The sequence below is a fragment of the Macrobrachium nipponense genome, chromosome 28, assembly GCF_015104395.2.
Source record: "Macrobrachium nipponense isolate FS-2020 chromosome 28, ASM1510439v2, whole genome shotgun sequence".
Taxonomy (NCBI): Eukaryota; Metazoa; Arthropoda; class Malacostraca; order Decapoda; family Palaemonidae; genus Macrobrachium; species Macrobrachium nipponense.
Genome location: NC_087217.1, coordinates 1,745,126 through 1,760,991, shown reverse-complemented (window position 1 = coordinate 1,760,991; position 15,866 = coordinate 1,745,126). Strand labels below are relative to the sequence as shown.

The 15,866-nt window shown below is 34.6% G+C and overlaps 1 protein-coding gene across 1 annotated transcript in view; it reads left to right on the top strand.

Annotated features, from left to right (window-relative positions):
* LOC135201371 (acetylcholine receptor subunit alpha-L1-like) overlaps window positions 1–15,866 on the top strand; it is a 101,868-nt gene that overhangs the window by 65,139 nt on the left and 20,863 nt on the right. The window contains exon 2 of the mRNA XM_064230218.1: window positions 15,315–15,495. Within this exon, the coding sequence (XP_064086288.1) occupies window positions 15,343–15,495 (153 nt within the window). The 5' untranslated portion in view covers window positions 15,315–15,342. The remainder of the gene's footprint in view (window positions 1–15,314; window positions 15,496–15,866) is intronic.

Below are 15,866 nucleotides of genomic sequence, written 5' to 3'. Positions count from 1 at the left end.
GAAGCAAAAGAAACCCTTCCCAAACATGTTCCTAGGAAATATAGAGTCTGTGATTGCCAGCCGGTTTTCAGCTTTAATTACTAATGAAAATGGGCATTTTTTCCCTTAATATCTGAATATATAGTCTAATGATTCCATCACTGTGTCACTCATGACATTCGGATTGTAATGTTCTAAAAGTGTAAATATTTTCTGGAGAGCGCTCGACTACAATCATATAGCTTTGATTTTTTATAACCATTTACAATTTATTTGTCAAATTCGTTCTTCCCAAATAAATCTATACTTAGCTCTCTCTCTGGAGAACTCGTTTTGGTTTTTCATATTCCTAAATATTTAGGCAAAGTTATAATCGTTTCCTATGAGAATGAAAGATTTTATGAAATACGAATGTATTGAGTCAGTTGTTTACCAATATTTTCTTTATTTATGATGGAGTTTTTTTCTATTTTTAGGGTGAAAAGTAGGTAGCATATGTGTGTGCTTTTCATATTGAGATATGGGAGGATATAGATGAAGGCATTCTTTACCTGGCAAGGGTATAATTAAAGGTAAAAATGGGCATCTGAATAATTATTAATGCCGTTACTACTATGGGAAATAATTAATTTTATTCAAGATTTAACCCAACTAATGCTATTTTCACTGTTTATTTAATACCATTACTTACTTGGGAAATAAATTTTCACTTCATTTAGATTCAATTGAACAAGATACCATTGTCACTGTTTAGTATATTGGTTGATTACAAAAGGAAAAGAAACCTACAAAAACAATTGGTGCATTACTCAACAGCATATTAGAAATTTAATTTTAACTTACTTATATTTTATTAATTATGTTTTTGCTTGTATATAATCTTTTATAATCATAAAACTTTTATATGTGATATGTCTGGTGTCTGGTTTCTTTCCCCTTAAGTTGCATGGCATGATATAATAGAGCCATGCATACGAGCTTTGAATGGAATACTGCAGATTCTATAAGTTTTCGCGCCATTCCCTAAAACCGTTATTTGGTAGGATTATGAATATTTCTTTAATTCATTAAACGGGCATCGTCCGGTTTTTAACCTTTTTCTTTATTGACCTTTTACGTAACCCGTGTTAAGGCTTGACATTCCAAGTAAATAGATGTCCGAACGTCAAATTGTCAGAACGTTATAAATCTGCTCAACCAGATGTCATAGGATATGATTGAGAAAAGTTGTGTTCTGAGTAATACCAAAGAGACGCCGAGACCGACACGAAATAATTAATTAACAACTTATCCTATTTTAATATTCTACCAATAGAACTTGTAAAGAGTAACAAACAAAATTACTAAGGAAACATTTATAGTTATCACTTTGAATAACCGAGCCATGTACGATCCATTCCATTCTGTTAATACTTTCCTATTTATTTTCTTTATTGTAATTGTATAATGGTTTTTTTTACATTGTCTGTAGCTTTCCGTTCATTTTTTCTTTTGCGCGTTTTCATGACATAATCAGTGTTGTCTTGCTCAACAATTTTTTTTCTGCACAACTTCAGCAGCATACATTCAAAATTTAACACGAAAATTTCCCCTTACTTTCCACAGCACAAGCATAAATACCTAAATTAATCTTTAAAAAGGCGCTTACAGTTAGCCTGGAAGGAGGAGACATAACTCACGTGCATTGCCAGTTTTCTTTAAGATGTTACTTATACCTTTTATAGACTATACTGTCCAATTACTTCCCTACTAACCAACGCTCTTTTAGAAAGAAAATGAAAAATGCAGGTAATTTTATTGTGGCATTAAGGAAATACCTTTTGTTATTAATGAAACCTAAGCCAATTTCCCAGCAAGAATAAAAATTCAAATGTACAGCTGTTACTTTGAAGATAAAGGTATGAATTTTCATTTCTTTGAAAGCTAAGCCAATTCTCATTAAGATGGTACCCATCAGCACCAGGAGCCAAGTCTTTATCAACCCTCTTGGCAGTGAAAACATCCCCATTTTAGTAAATACCGTCAGATCAATCATTTTTAAGCCAGAGTAAGTTTTTTCTTCTTCTTTTTAACAAATACTCTACCCCACCTCTTACATTAGTAAACAAAGATCCACCCACCTGCCGTCATGCGCGATCCCGTACATCATATTATTTTATCGACAATTCGTTGGGAAATAAACAAATACACAATACCTAATTTTCTTAAGGAAACTAATGTGATTTACCTGCACGTGGCTAACTAATTTTCACTTCAATGCGAAAAAACAAACCGAATGCGGAGAGAGAAAGAGTCCAGCTGACCGTCAATAATTTGTAGTAAGTGAATTGAAGAGCCAAGATAAAGGGATTGCATAATTTTGCCTTGTAACACTCCATGAAAAAAAATCACAAATTGTTGCTACCTCTAAGCAAGTTCCTGGCTACGATATATGAGCTTATCATACATAATTCGCTTTGGATGCAAGTTATTATCAGGGTAAAGTGAATTAGATATAAATGGGTTATTTGAAGCTTAATCATTGAAAATTTATTTAAAGTCATGTGAAAAAAGAGGGACAAACATTTTATATATATGTGTATGTATATGTATATATATGTATGTATGTATATATTGTCGCGTGCCAGCCGCGGTTTTGTTGGGTCCAAGGTTTAGGATTTGCAATTGATTTGAATAGATCAATGACTTGGCTCAATTTGGATGCCTTTGCAACAGGACAACTTAATTAGTGACTACGAAGGACCAACCAAAGGGGGTAGCGAACAGAAAGTAAAAGTATTGCAGTAAACCAAATTGGTTAAAGGAATAATATGCATCCACTAAAACAGTATAATTTCACTAAAATTGCAAAAATATTACAAGGGCTTCTATAGAACCCCGTGTCGCTGTCTACTACGTTCAAGGGTTACAAAGACTAACTAGCGTCACACCAAGTACGAACTGATGTAACTAAATTAAGCTACAATTAGCTTCTAAAGTTATCCTGCTCAAAGTAAGTTGGATTTCCTTCGATGAGTCTGACACAGAACAGCAGAGAGAAAAGCACCACTTAGAAAATATGATGCACTTTGGCAATTGTTTCTAATAATACAGATGCGTGATACGCAAAGTTGTAATGACTGAAGCTAAGATGATGTGAGGCGCAGGCACAAAAACAAAACTTCCATCAAATTCGCACGGTTTCACACAAATATTTACTCACAAGCTTGTTGCCAAATATAAAAAAATCACTAACCAAGAATATGACTGTATCACTTCACTTAGTAACACAAATATGTATGTCACTACAATAAAAGGTCACTGTTCACTGGATTGAAATTTGGGAGACAGAATTCAAATGAGACATTGAGGATCTAGTTAGGAATAGGGACTGGAATTACAGTTACTGGTATCTAGTCGAATGTACATTTCTTAGCACTTTACCTGATTGAGTCAGTGGACCTGACTTTCGTGGTAGAATGAGCCAGTAGAAGTTGCCATCGAGGAAACATATATCTTCTTGCTAACAGTGAAGGGAGTGGGTAAGGTGCAACTGGAATGGCTGGTCGCACAAGGGCCATGATGAATGGTATGTTGTGAGCCTTTTTGAGGAGCTTCGTCTGGAGTATGAGTTCAGAATGGAAGGGCTCGTAGGCTTCTTGCATAATCCAAGGCACTGGGACTGATTGAGCCTCGCTGAACTCGTTTGGGACAGCTGGGTCCAGAGATACCTACAGACGTAGGGTATCGTGACAGAGCCTCCAACGTTAATGCTCATTCCTGTGGTACTGCGATATGGCTTACTGCATTAATGCGCTACTGAATTCTGAGGGCAATCCAGGGTTGGATGTTTCCGATTGGCAGCGTCAATTGTCTATCTTGAATTGGGGACCCACTTAATCCTCGGGTAGTGCTGGAGGAGAACAGTATTTTCGACAGAAATGGGCGTCTTCATTGTCTTAAAACAAAGAAGGGCGCTGCAAGGGAGAGAGAGAGGTTGGAATGGGTGGAGTTACTTGGTGTGAAAGGCAAGTGTCAGGTCAGAACTCGAATGACCTGCTGCTGGGTTGAGAGGGGTCAACCGCCTGATTGGAGGTGTTAATGAGTGTATCACGACCCTGAGGGAATTGACACAATAGAAAGATGAGTGGTGTGAAAATAGAATCAGTCACCCTTTCCCATGTATTGTGACCAAATGCAGGTGGCCTGCTAGCTGGGTGATGTGAGGCACTAATGACTGCTAGAGGTCATTAAAGGTGATTATATGGAACTGGACAGGGAATTTAACAATAGGATCAAGGGACGATCAGATTCCTGGTCTCGTCTGTTGGATATCGTTAAGGCGCCACAGTCCAAGCTAAAGCTAGTTCGAGAATCCTAAGAGAATTCTTGAGGAGTGTCCTAATGTCGTGCTATTGTATTCGTTATGACTTGAGAAATGAATTTTGAAAGCAGGGAAAGGTACGAACTATATATGACAAGCGAGACGAATCTAAAACTGATTTATTGTAACACTAAGCCGATTTATGGTGACATTAAGTTGTCGTTCCCATCACAGACGAAATTCTGGGAGTGTTTATGATTTATTTGACAGCGAGACGAATTCAAGCTAATTTTCCCTGGCACCATTTGTGCCACTCCAATCTGAAGATAAAAACAACCCTGGGCAAAGCACCCGAGTTTGAACTGCAAAACAACCTTGTGCTTCTCTCTTTTTACTCTACTCTTACTTTTATTTGAGAAATTTAAAATTTGTGCGTTTGCCCATGAACCAAAGAAATGTCTAAATATCGTAAGCTTTTATGCCCATAGATTTAATTCTTAAACAAATCGTGAAAAACAGGGAAAACATTATAGTCATATAAATATATGTATATAATATATGAATATATATATAATATATATATATATATATATATACACATTATATTTGCAAATGCAAATTGACCTAGAATAAGAAGGAAGTATAAGATTATCTGAACTGCTGCAGCAGTTGAGAAAAAACATAATGTATATGAAGGCAAGATGAATAAAGTAGGTAATAGTTAACAGACAGACTGAAATTAGACGCTAATGTAGATGATGGGTAAATTTCTATAAGTCCATTAGGAAGTAAATTGGTTACTAGGAGGAGGTGAATGCAGAGAAATCCGTGTTCTAAAGAGTTTTTGAGTAAAATGGCGAAATTCTTCTTGAGGATAATGCAGCCTTGGTTTAATAGAGTGATTATTTTGGAGACTTGTAGGGGATGTTTGTAAAAGTGATGTGAAAGTGGAAAGGATCTATTTAAATTTTAAAATGCTTTTAAAAGCGAGAGTAAAGGATATAAGAAGAATTGGAAGGTTAAGAACGAAAACTGCTACCATAAATTGATCGAATTAAATAACAGATACCGCAAAAATGTGTTGATAATGAAGAAAGTACTTTTGTATACTGAGATATGTTGATGAGGGAAAGATTTTGAAGGAACAACTACTATGATGTAAAGGTAACTGTAAATAACATAAGGCTTACGATTACTTGCACTTGAGATATTATTTGATAGTAACTGATGAAGTAAGGTGTATCGAAACTATTATTGATAAATGATAAAATTGTTTGGTTTTAAACTAGAGAGAGAGAATATGAGTGAGAATATGTGGCACATAATAGTTGTGAAAAACTTGATAAGTCTGAAAGTGGATGGCAAAAACGTTAGTAATATTTATAGACAGTGAATGTTACTAGTGAAGTGAGTAAATGTAATGGATTACGTCAGTAGCAGAGAACACATGAATGGCAGAATAAGCGAAGCAACTAAGGCAAAATGGAGAAAAGAGGAGTGTATGTATAGTTGGAATCCAAAAGGCTGAGATGTCGGAAATATGGAAACCACAAAAGCCTATTAAAGTAGTAGTATAGATGAAAAGAATGACTACAGTGTCTGGAGGATGGAATGAAAAAGAATAACTTGGTGAAAACGGTGTATCATTCTTATTTCTATTGTGGAATGTGACGAAAACTAAGAATTTGCTTTTTGAATGACGTGGAAGAGCTGCTGGAACAAGAGAGCAGCGGAGTGTAAGCAGGAAGGGAGCAGCTCAGGAGGGAGTGAGTTGACACGCAGTAGATGATTTTTGTAGAGTTATATGAAACTCCCTCTGAGCAGGTGCGTGTCTTAAATCACCAGTTACAGGAGAAATTTGACCATGAATGTTTTTTTATTTTTTTTTATTTTTATGGAACCACCCTGGTTATAATAGTTCACCCAGAATTTTGAGATGGGATTGCTTGCTTCATGACCTTTCTACCCTTAACTGCACCCCACCACATTTGACTCACTCGGATACCTCTTTCAGGATTCTCTTTGCGTCAACGGAGGTATAATGGATTCCTCAGGAATCTGGCCTAAATTGTGTTGTCTGCCTACGATCTAGTCACTACTAGATGTGTGAGGTTATGTTTGCGGGCAAAAGGTCATTATAAGAGTAAATTGCCGAATGTAAAATTTTCCTACAGACGCAAACAAACTCAACGAAAGAACCCTGAATGTCATATAGAGAGGATATCCTCCCATGTGGATCTTCTGCTTGATTGGGGCATGGTGCACCAGAGTCTTATTCCGTTGGTATTTCTCAAGGCAGCAGCATCAGTGTAGTGCTTTTGTATTTTTCCTCAATACTAGTTTTTCCCATTAGCAGGGGTTGGCTATGTAAGGTATAACCCTTTTGAGATGAGGTTGCTGGACCCATACCAGTTTCCTCTTTGTGTGGAGCCCACCAGAGTTGGTAACTACAGTTTGCGATGCTCTCTTTAGGTACTGAGACTTAGTGAGATGCAATGAAACAGGCATATAAAGTTCGGTCTTGCTTTGGAACCGAACCTGGGACCTTTCTGTGGTGAGGCAAGCTGTCTATTTACTGGTGTATGTACATATCAGTAATGTTTTTTGCCGTCTATGAAGGCCAACAAGAACTGTAATTCCATCTTCACAGTAATGGAATAGGTTATAACCCCTGCTGTAGATGTAGAGAAGTATTTGCCAACCAGAGAAGAGAAGAATGATTATGGACTTTCATGAGTCAGTTTTGACTAATTCTGTAATGTAACAATGACGAGTCAACTTTTGTATTCGATAATGTGGATACTGTTTCTCAGTCTTGCCATTCAGTATTAATAGTTATCTTCATTATAGTTTCAAAATTACCGTTTATATATACACGCACATTTTATATATATATAAATATATATATATATATATATATATATATATTATATATATATATATATATATATATATATATAAGTCTATATATAAGATAATATATATATATATTATATATATAATATATATATAAATATATATCATATATATATATATATATATATATATATATATAGTATATATATATATATATATAATATATATATATATATATATATAATATATATATATATATATTTATAATATATATAATATCAGTATTAATATATATAATTATAATATATAATAAATTATAATATATATAAATATATATTATATATAATATATATATATTATATATATTATTACTTCATCTCTGCTTATGTAAGTGTGAAGATCTTCCCAGCAACCCCACCACCTTTCTTATCACCACCCAGAGAGCTTAACTTTTAACGAAAACTTTTGTCATAACATTCCGTCCCTTCCTCGTAAGTTAGTCCTCTTGTAGGCCAATTGGAAGCTATTCAACGTTTTGAAAGGCTCGAATATATATGTTGAAAGGTTGCTAATTCAATTTCGTATGTGTTTTAGGAAGGATATTCTCGGGGATATTGACTTTCATCTTAATATAATACTTAGAACTGGGTTCCTCTCAAGATGTAATAACAGTTCTCGGTAGTGCTATGCTTTTAGATTATGTAAAATGTCAGACGGTGAAAGGAATTTTCATTCAGTCATCGTAGATATATCTCATGAACGTTGTTATTCCTGAACATCATGAACATCCAAATTAAGATAAAGATATTGGAGATCTCAGGTTTTAGATTAGAATATTCAGAGTCTCCTGTTAGTGGTCTATCTTAATCGGTGAGTACTCATTGCTAATACTGCTATTCCTAAAATTATTACTTCTAATGCTAATTACCTTACGGTTCTTGTTCAGATGCTGACCAACCATAGGTCCACTCAAGCTTTGCTGCGTAAGAAAGAATGGCACCCGTGGACTTACCACCTATATAGATCAAAGCAATTGACCCTATATGTATAAGAGCCACAATCCCACTTTGGGAATCTAAAGCACTTGATATAGTGGCATGTTAGGACCGCAATAAATACCGCAGGTATGTTGGCAGGGACCATGGGAGGTAGAAATAACAAGGGAGAGATGGTTGTCAGGAGATTCGAAGGCAATGGCTAATTTTGTAACACTCTGTTTGATCATGTTTGTTGAAGAATTGCCACGTTATTACACGTCACTGCAGTTAGAATGAAACACCTTAGTAAGGTGTTCGTATAAATCTCCTTTCCAAAAACAGTTTTATATACTATAGATTCATTTTGCTTTTCTGTTTAACAAAAGGCTCCCATTATCATAAAAAATAACGCTTGGTCGCTAGATTTCCATTTCCGTGTTTTCTATTCACGTTTATTTTCACTGTAAATTTCACAAGAATTCCTCTTATCACATAGCCGAGAAGAGTACACCGATGCCGACATTTTTACGAAAATTTTAAGCATCATGCATCATAAGTGGAGCTCGTTTTCTTTTAATAAGAAAATCGTGAACAAGAATAGCATTGCAAGTGAAAAGACGACATTGTTAAAATGAAAAATAAAAAAAGAAATGTTTGCTCTCAAGAACCACTTGGACGTCGACCCTTGTTGTGTGGGTAATTTTGCGAGTGGAGTAGTGTTTCTAGTGGGCGACCCTTCCGGATAATTGAAATCTTACGCAAATGGTTGTTTTTTAAGAACTTGAAATCATTAATATTTATATATGAATATACAAAACATGCATACATAAATATATATGTAATATATATACATGCATATATAAAATAATATATATATATATATATATATATAATATATATCTATATATATGTATATATCTATATATATATAGCCTATGTATATATAATATATACATACATACATATGTGTGTGCATACACTCCCAAATATTAAGCTACAAATATCGTTTAATAACTAATTCAGTTTTACGTTGGGAATAACTAACATCCAGGGGGAATTATTTTTGATAATTTCTACGTTTCCGGCCTGATTCAAACCGTTACAGTGTTTTCAAACAACCCAGCTATCAAAAGAATCATTACACACACACACACACACCGCACACACACACACACACACACACACACATATATATATATATATATATATATATATATATATATATATATATATATTATATATATATATATAGATATATATATATGTAGCATTATGGGTATGCTCCTTAAAATACATACTGTGCTTTTGTTGACCTAAGGAATAAATTAGTCACTGATTATTAGAGAGAACGGAATGGGCGGTTTCTTTTATGGTTACAGATTGTACAGTGTTACCGTGAAGATCGCTATAGGAAGGACATGAACAAAAACGAACAGGTCAGACGTGGTTCTAAATTTTTCACCGTGACAACTTTCTGGAATCGAAAATCGTCAGACCAGAAATTCGGTCAGCTGTTATTTACATGAACTGGTGGTTATTTACTCGATAGGTGATGTGTGGCATTTTCGACATATTTCATTGAATGTTCTTGTAAGATGAAAAATCTTATCTTTGAGGATCTCTCAAGAGTGTGCTACTGAAATGGAGAGAGATACAGGTTATAAGGGAACCCTATACATTCCTTAACTCATATTAGATTTAATTGATATCAAACTGTTTACCACCACAACGCATATATTTATGATCTGTCAGATGATACAATTCCGTTGAAAAGTACCAAGTGATCATGTAAAGTTTAGGAAAGCTGTGACATAAATCTTTACTTTCTGTATAAAATAAAATTATTTTTCCTTGTGGAAAATGTAAAAATAAAATTATATTTACTTGTGGAAAATGTAAACGCAGTAGTAGTTCGTGGTGTAATAATGCAAATTTAACGTGATTTATTATCATCTTATACCTGTAATTAATCGCAATTGAAAAGGCCAAGTTGAGGGTAACGTTATCAGGTTAGCGAATGAAAAATTCCTAACGCACCTAACCTTTTGTTATTTTTTTCATTGTTGTACTTGGTAATTCTTCAGTAATATTCCATTTTCTCCTTGAACTCACAGCAGAACCTTAAATACCCTCTTGAGTCGTTTAACCTGTTGGGGGGAGATGGGGCTCATAGGAAAAGGTCGGTTTTCAGCTAAAACTATCTGAATATTATAAAATAACGTCAAAGTCACCTTCATCTTATTCAGAGCTCTACTGTTAAGTTTCATCACCTTTTTTCTGTAACTTCCAACGCCAGCGCAGGATATGAAACTTAACACCAAATGCCCTCTGCGACTATTTTCTTTTTCTCGTACGCATACTCTACGTAACATGAGACGCCGTTTGGAAAGTCGAGTGGACATCATCCAGATGTAAAAGTATATGTTCATCATAATTCCTATGAGCACTTTTGATGTAAGTAGTATATTAGTTAGGTGTCTTGTAAAAGTTTTGCAAAGAATTTTGATGTATTGATATCATGAAGCCTAAACGACGAAAAATTGAATAAGTTATGCAAATCATGAATAGAACTGGCGAAGTAAAACATAAATATATCGAATAAATAATAAAATCTTTGCTAAAGAAAAAATATTGCAGATGATTAAAAACTCGTATCGGAAAAAACATAAGGCACAGTACACCAAAATGGAAATAAAATCGGTCGTCGTCCTTGCTCGGGAACAAAAATTAGAGAGGGAAATTCAGAAATAGATTTTGCCGAGTGGGAAGTCCATTTATGAAATAAATTCATTATTTTTTGTGGTAAACGTATTAGCCAGGGAGCACATCAGCAGCGTTCAGAATTTCACACACTTTTCCAATTATTTATATTTTGGTCACGAATGACAGTTAATGGCTCCACACATTTAAGCTGAAGCCAGGGTTTGGGGGAAAAAGGACCATGACACGCTACATCTGGAAACGTCAGAATATTAATGGCGCCACAAGAATTTTCGAAAATTTCCAGAAGGGTGTTGCTACTTCCACAGTTTGTTTAAAAGCAGATAAGAAGATGAAGGAAATACATGTCTTTCTCTTGATTTAGAGGGCCTTTAATCTTCAGCAGTAACATTATTAACTCTTGCAGATTGGCAAATGTTTACATTTACCTACAAAAACAGTTCTCTCTCTCTCTCTCTCTCTCTCCTCTCTCTCTCTCTCTCTCCTCTCTCTCTCTCTCTAGCTCCAAGCTGAGTGCGCATTATTCTGCAATATAATATTTTATTGTTTAAGGGATTTGGGCAACTAAGTTTTAGAAATTAGTAATCAAAAAGGATTATTGCATCCATTAACGCCGCAATGATTGTCTATTGCCAAAAACCTAGACAGGGTACGTCACTCATCACGATGAAATTTGATGAATTTACGTTTATGACATAAAATTAATGATACGATATTTTTAAAATCTATAATATTCGCTACTTTAAACGAAGACAAAAACGAAAAGAATTAAGACTAAAAAGGGAAACTTAAAATGAGACCAGAACAAAAAGTAACGAGATTCGGCATAAATATCGGAAGTAAAAGGAGATGAAAAAAGGAAACGTAATAACATTTCACATAAAAGCAAAACGTGAAAGGGAACATAAAAGGAGAGCCATTAAGATTCCGCAAAAAATCGAAATTTAAATGGAGACCAAAAGCGAAAAGGAATGATTCCTTAAAATGGAGAAAAAATGGAAAAGCATTAAGATTTCGCATAAAACTGAAAATTATAACGTTACAATAATGGGAAGCATTAAAATTCAACAAGATGCCGCATAAAATTGAAACCTAAAAAGACACGAAACCCAGAACGCATTTATTTTCATTATAAATTAAAAACCTCAAACGGCACAAAAAAAATAGCATTAATATTCACCATAAAAACGAAACTCGAAGGGAGACAAAAACCAAAAAGTCTCTAACGTAAAAAATCAGATTTTCAAAAGATAAAAAAGAATAGCACTAAAAACGAAATCAAGATGTTGCAAAAAAAAGAAAGAAGAAAAATACGAAACTTGTAAAGGAAAAAAAATACTTCAAAGGACAAAAATTCAGAAAGCATTAAGGTTCTGCATAAAAAAATCAACTTCATAGTGAATGGATTCTGCATACAACTGAAAAACTCGAAGGGAGACCAGAAAAATTTTTTCACTAAAAACAAACGCTAAAAAGTAGCCAAACACAAAAAGTAGGTTCTAAGGTTGTGCATAAAACTGTATTATTAAAGAGAGACAAAAACAAGAAACGGACTTAGAGTCCACATAACACTACGAGATTACACGTTCTGGCGCTAACCTCCATAATAGGAAAAAGGTGTATGGCGGGATATTGTATATATATATATATATATATATATATATATATATATATATATATATATATATATATATATATATATATATATATATAAATAGCTACACACACACACGCCCTCTTAACCTCTATAATTATACCATTATTTGGATATGTTGTTCACTACCAAACCCTTCGATCCAAAATGCAAGCCTGTGAAGTAATTCTGATGACCGTAGCAGGATTCAAACCGACATCCAGAGTTATAAAAACGAGGTCAAGTTGCCGACCTGACCACGGTGGCATTGCAGTTATTAAAATTGTATATGCATCTGGTAAAAAGCCACCAGTACGTAGATTCTCTCTCTCCTGACCGGTTTTCTGTTTCTTTGCCTTTATTTGTTAGTCATTTCGACGAAAACTGATAATTCATAGTGGAAGAATTCTACAGCACAAACAAATATACAGATGATGGAAACCGAAAATCCACACCTGACAGGTGCCATTGGGTGCACCCATGTCACAACCACTCATCCTTTTTTCTCCAGATCTACTACCTTCCTTGAAATTCGAACATTTTGCATATTTCTTATGAAATGAATGGATTAAGTTTATACATGCCTTTACTGATATACATATTCTTACATAAACTTTCTTTTATAGAGCTATTCTCAATGTGTTTATTTCCAGTGCATATTTAGAATAAACTTTTTTTTTTTTGTCCCTGCTCAGTTGATTGTATGATTGCTTTCTCTAATATGTACAGAAACGCTTTTGTTCAGTTACATACCGTACATATTTTTTATGCTGTTCTATTCTCTTTTCCAGTTTAACCAATAAAGAAGTTATCAGAGGATTGCATTGAATTGATATACACATCCTTTATTTTTGTCTGGAGATTTCTTTATAAGTGCATGTTTTGTTTCATTATTTTTTTTTACAGCTACATTGGCTCCAAAATTTTAAGTAGATGCGAAGATATCTTTGAAATCATTTATTACATGATAGTAAGTTATTATTATTGTAAGTTCTTTTTTTTTTTCATACAGTCATTTGTGCTGCTTCCAATAAACTGTCTGTGACACGTTTTTGAAAATTAATGTCTTATGCATGTTCCTAATCTTGTCACTTTCATCTCCATTGAATTCAGGGTTCCATATACGTAAGAAACAGTTTTCACATCCATGTTTCCAAGAGAACACGGAGAGAGAGAGAGAGAGAGAGAGAGAGAGAGAGAGAGAGAGAGAGAGAGAGAGAGAGAGAGAGAGATTTTTCACTCATCACGATACAATAATGCTCTCGTGGCAGTGAAAAATATTATATACTGTTTTCTTTTGAGACAATTTAAATATGTTTCTCGAGAGAGAGAGAGAGAGAGAGAGGAGAGAGAGAGAGAGAGAACGAGGAGGGAGAGGAAGAGGGAGAGAGAAGATGATAGAGAGAAGAGAGAGAGAGAGAGGGGGGGGGGGGGTGTTATTTCGACATCTGAACTTCCTCGTAGGTAATTTTGCGACAGCCATCAGTTTCCGACAAGACATGATCGGTATACAGCGCTGTGAGGTTGCCGTTCAGAAACGTCAAAGTCCCGTTTTCTCGTCAGGGCAAAGAAAATGTATAACTAAATCGGAAACTGAGATATCAAAAATGGTAGCGGAAACTGGAAAACATCAACAAAGAAATTTTACGCTATTCACAAAATGCTGTAACGTGATTATTTCATTAAACAATGAATTCCCAGGTAGAGTAAGGTTTTATCTATATTCGTGGTTATTCCGACAGTCAGGGTCACAAGAATGAATAATCAATGAAGAGTCAGGTACATGTTTATACGTGGGTTGAGTTTGCTTTATCATTGGCAGTTGTAACTGACGGAAGTTATAACTACATAACTGAGGCGCGTTTAAAATAATAACCTTGCATTATACTGACGCAAATGGAAAAGTCTGTAGAATAAGAATATAGATGTAGTGCATAATACATTTATATTCTTATTCTACATACTTTGTATCTGTGTCAATATAATGTCAGGTTATTTTTTTTAAACGAGCCTCAGTTATGCAGTTATAACTTCCATCAGTTACAACTGCCAATGATAAAGCAAAGAAAACAACCTAGTCCTCATTATTAGGAATCTGGTGATTATTGGTAATAAGGATTGTCATTACCAGTTATTTCTTAAAGAAAATAGAATAGAAAAACGTTATCATGGTTTTTAAGCAATCCTAAAAACAGAGCAGCAAAAGAAAAAAAAGAAAAAGAAAAAAATCGGAATTTCTCCTACCACCCAGATACCGACATCCTAACATTTCTTTCAGCCTCATCGACGTTCGTTTCGGATTTCCAATTTGGCAGGTGATACTCTGATAGACACGAGAGAGAGAGAGAGAAGAGAGAGAGAGAGAGAGAGAGAGAGAATGGGAGTATTACAATACCTGTCCCTCAGACCATCTTAAGCAAGAATGAAGCATGATATTCGGTATTCGGATGAACTTTTGTGTGTGGTATTTGCTTAGTAAATCATCATTGCCGCCAAACATCATTTTTAGTTATTAGTCGTTCACGAAAGTGAATCAATCGACCTTTCTCTTATTGAACTGTCAGATAATGTCGGAATTCTTCGGAGGGTTTGGAGCAATGTCTGTAATTTACGATGCAGTGCAAACAGCGCTTGCATCCTTCACACTTAGTAAAAAAAAAAAAGTAAGTAAAAAACTGAGTGTACTGAAAGAATATTTTAGTTGAAATAGCTGAGATGGCATTCGGTTAAATAATGTGTTCGTTCTTTCCTCAGGAATTCGCAGTCAAATTTATGCTCATCACAGAATTATGAGAAACTTGTTAAACTTTTGCTAACATACTTCTTCCTTCTTCTCTCCTGACAGTGCCGATGGAGAATACATCATTACTACGATGACCAAGGCTGTCCTTCACCACAACGGCCACGTCCATTGGTCTCCTCCAGCAATCTTTAAATCATCTTGTGAGATCGACGTTCGTTATTTTCCTTTTGATCAACAAGACTGTTTTATGAAATTCGGGTCCTGGACCTATGACGGCTTTCAGGTATGACAAATGTTGCTTTTTGCTGATGAAGTTTGCTGTATGACAAACGTTACTTATGTCACTGTGCTTTTTAAGCATTCCCTGCATAACAGAACACTGATATCAACCTTTACTGATCACAGGAAGCTAACATCCTTATTCTCTTATATTTATTTCCTCGCTCCTCATAACATTTCATGGCGGTTTTTTCTTTAAAATCTTTTAAAGAAATAAATGTTCATAACTGTTTGCAAGAATTTGAGCCCATTTGTTAGCATCTTTCCCAATTATTTTACCCTGAATATATTATCGAGAGACTTTTCATTGAAGCAAGTTAACTTTACTGCAAACTACAAACAAATATAGACTTCAAAAACTAAAAGAGCGCGTAT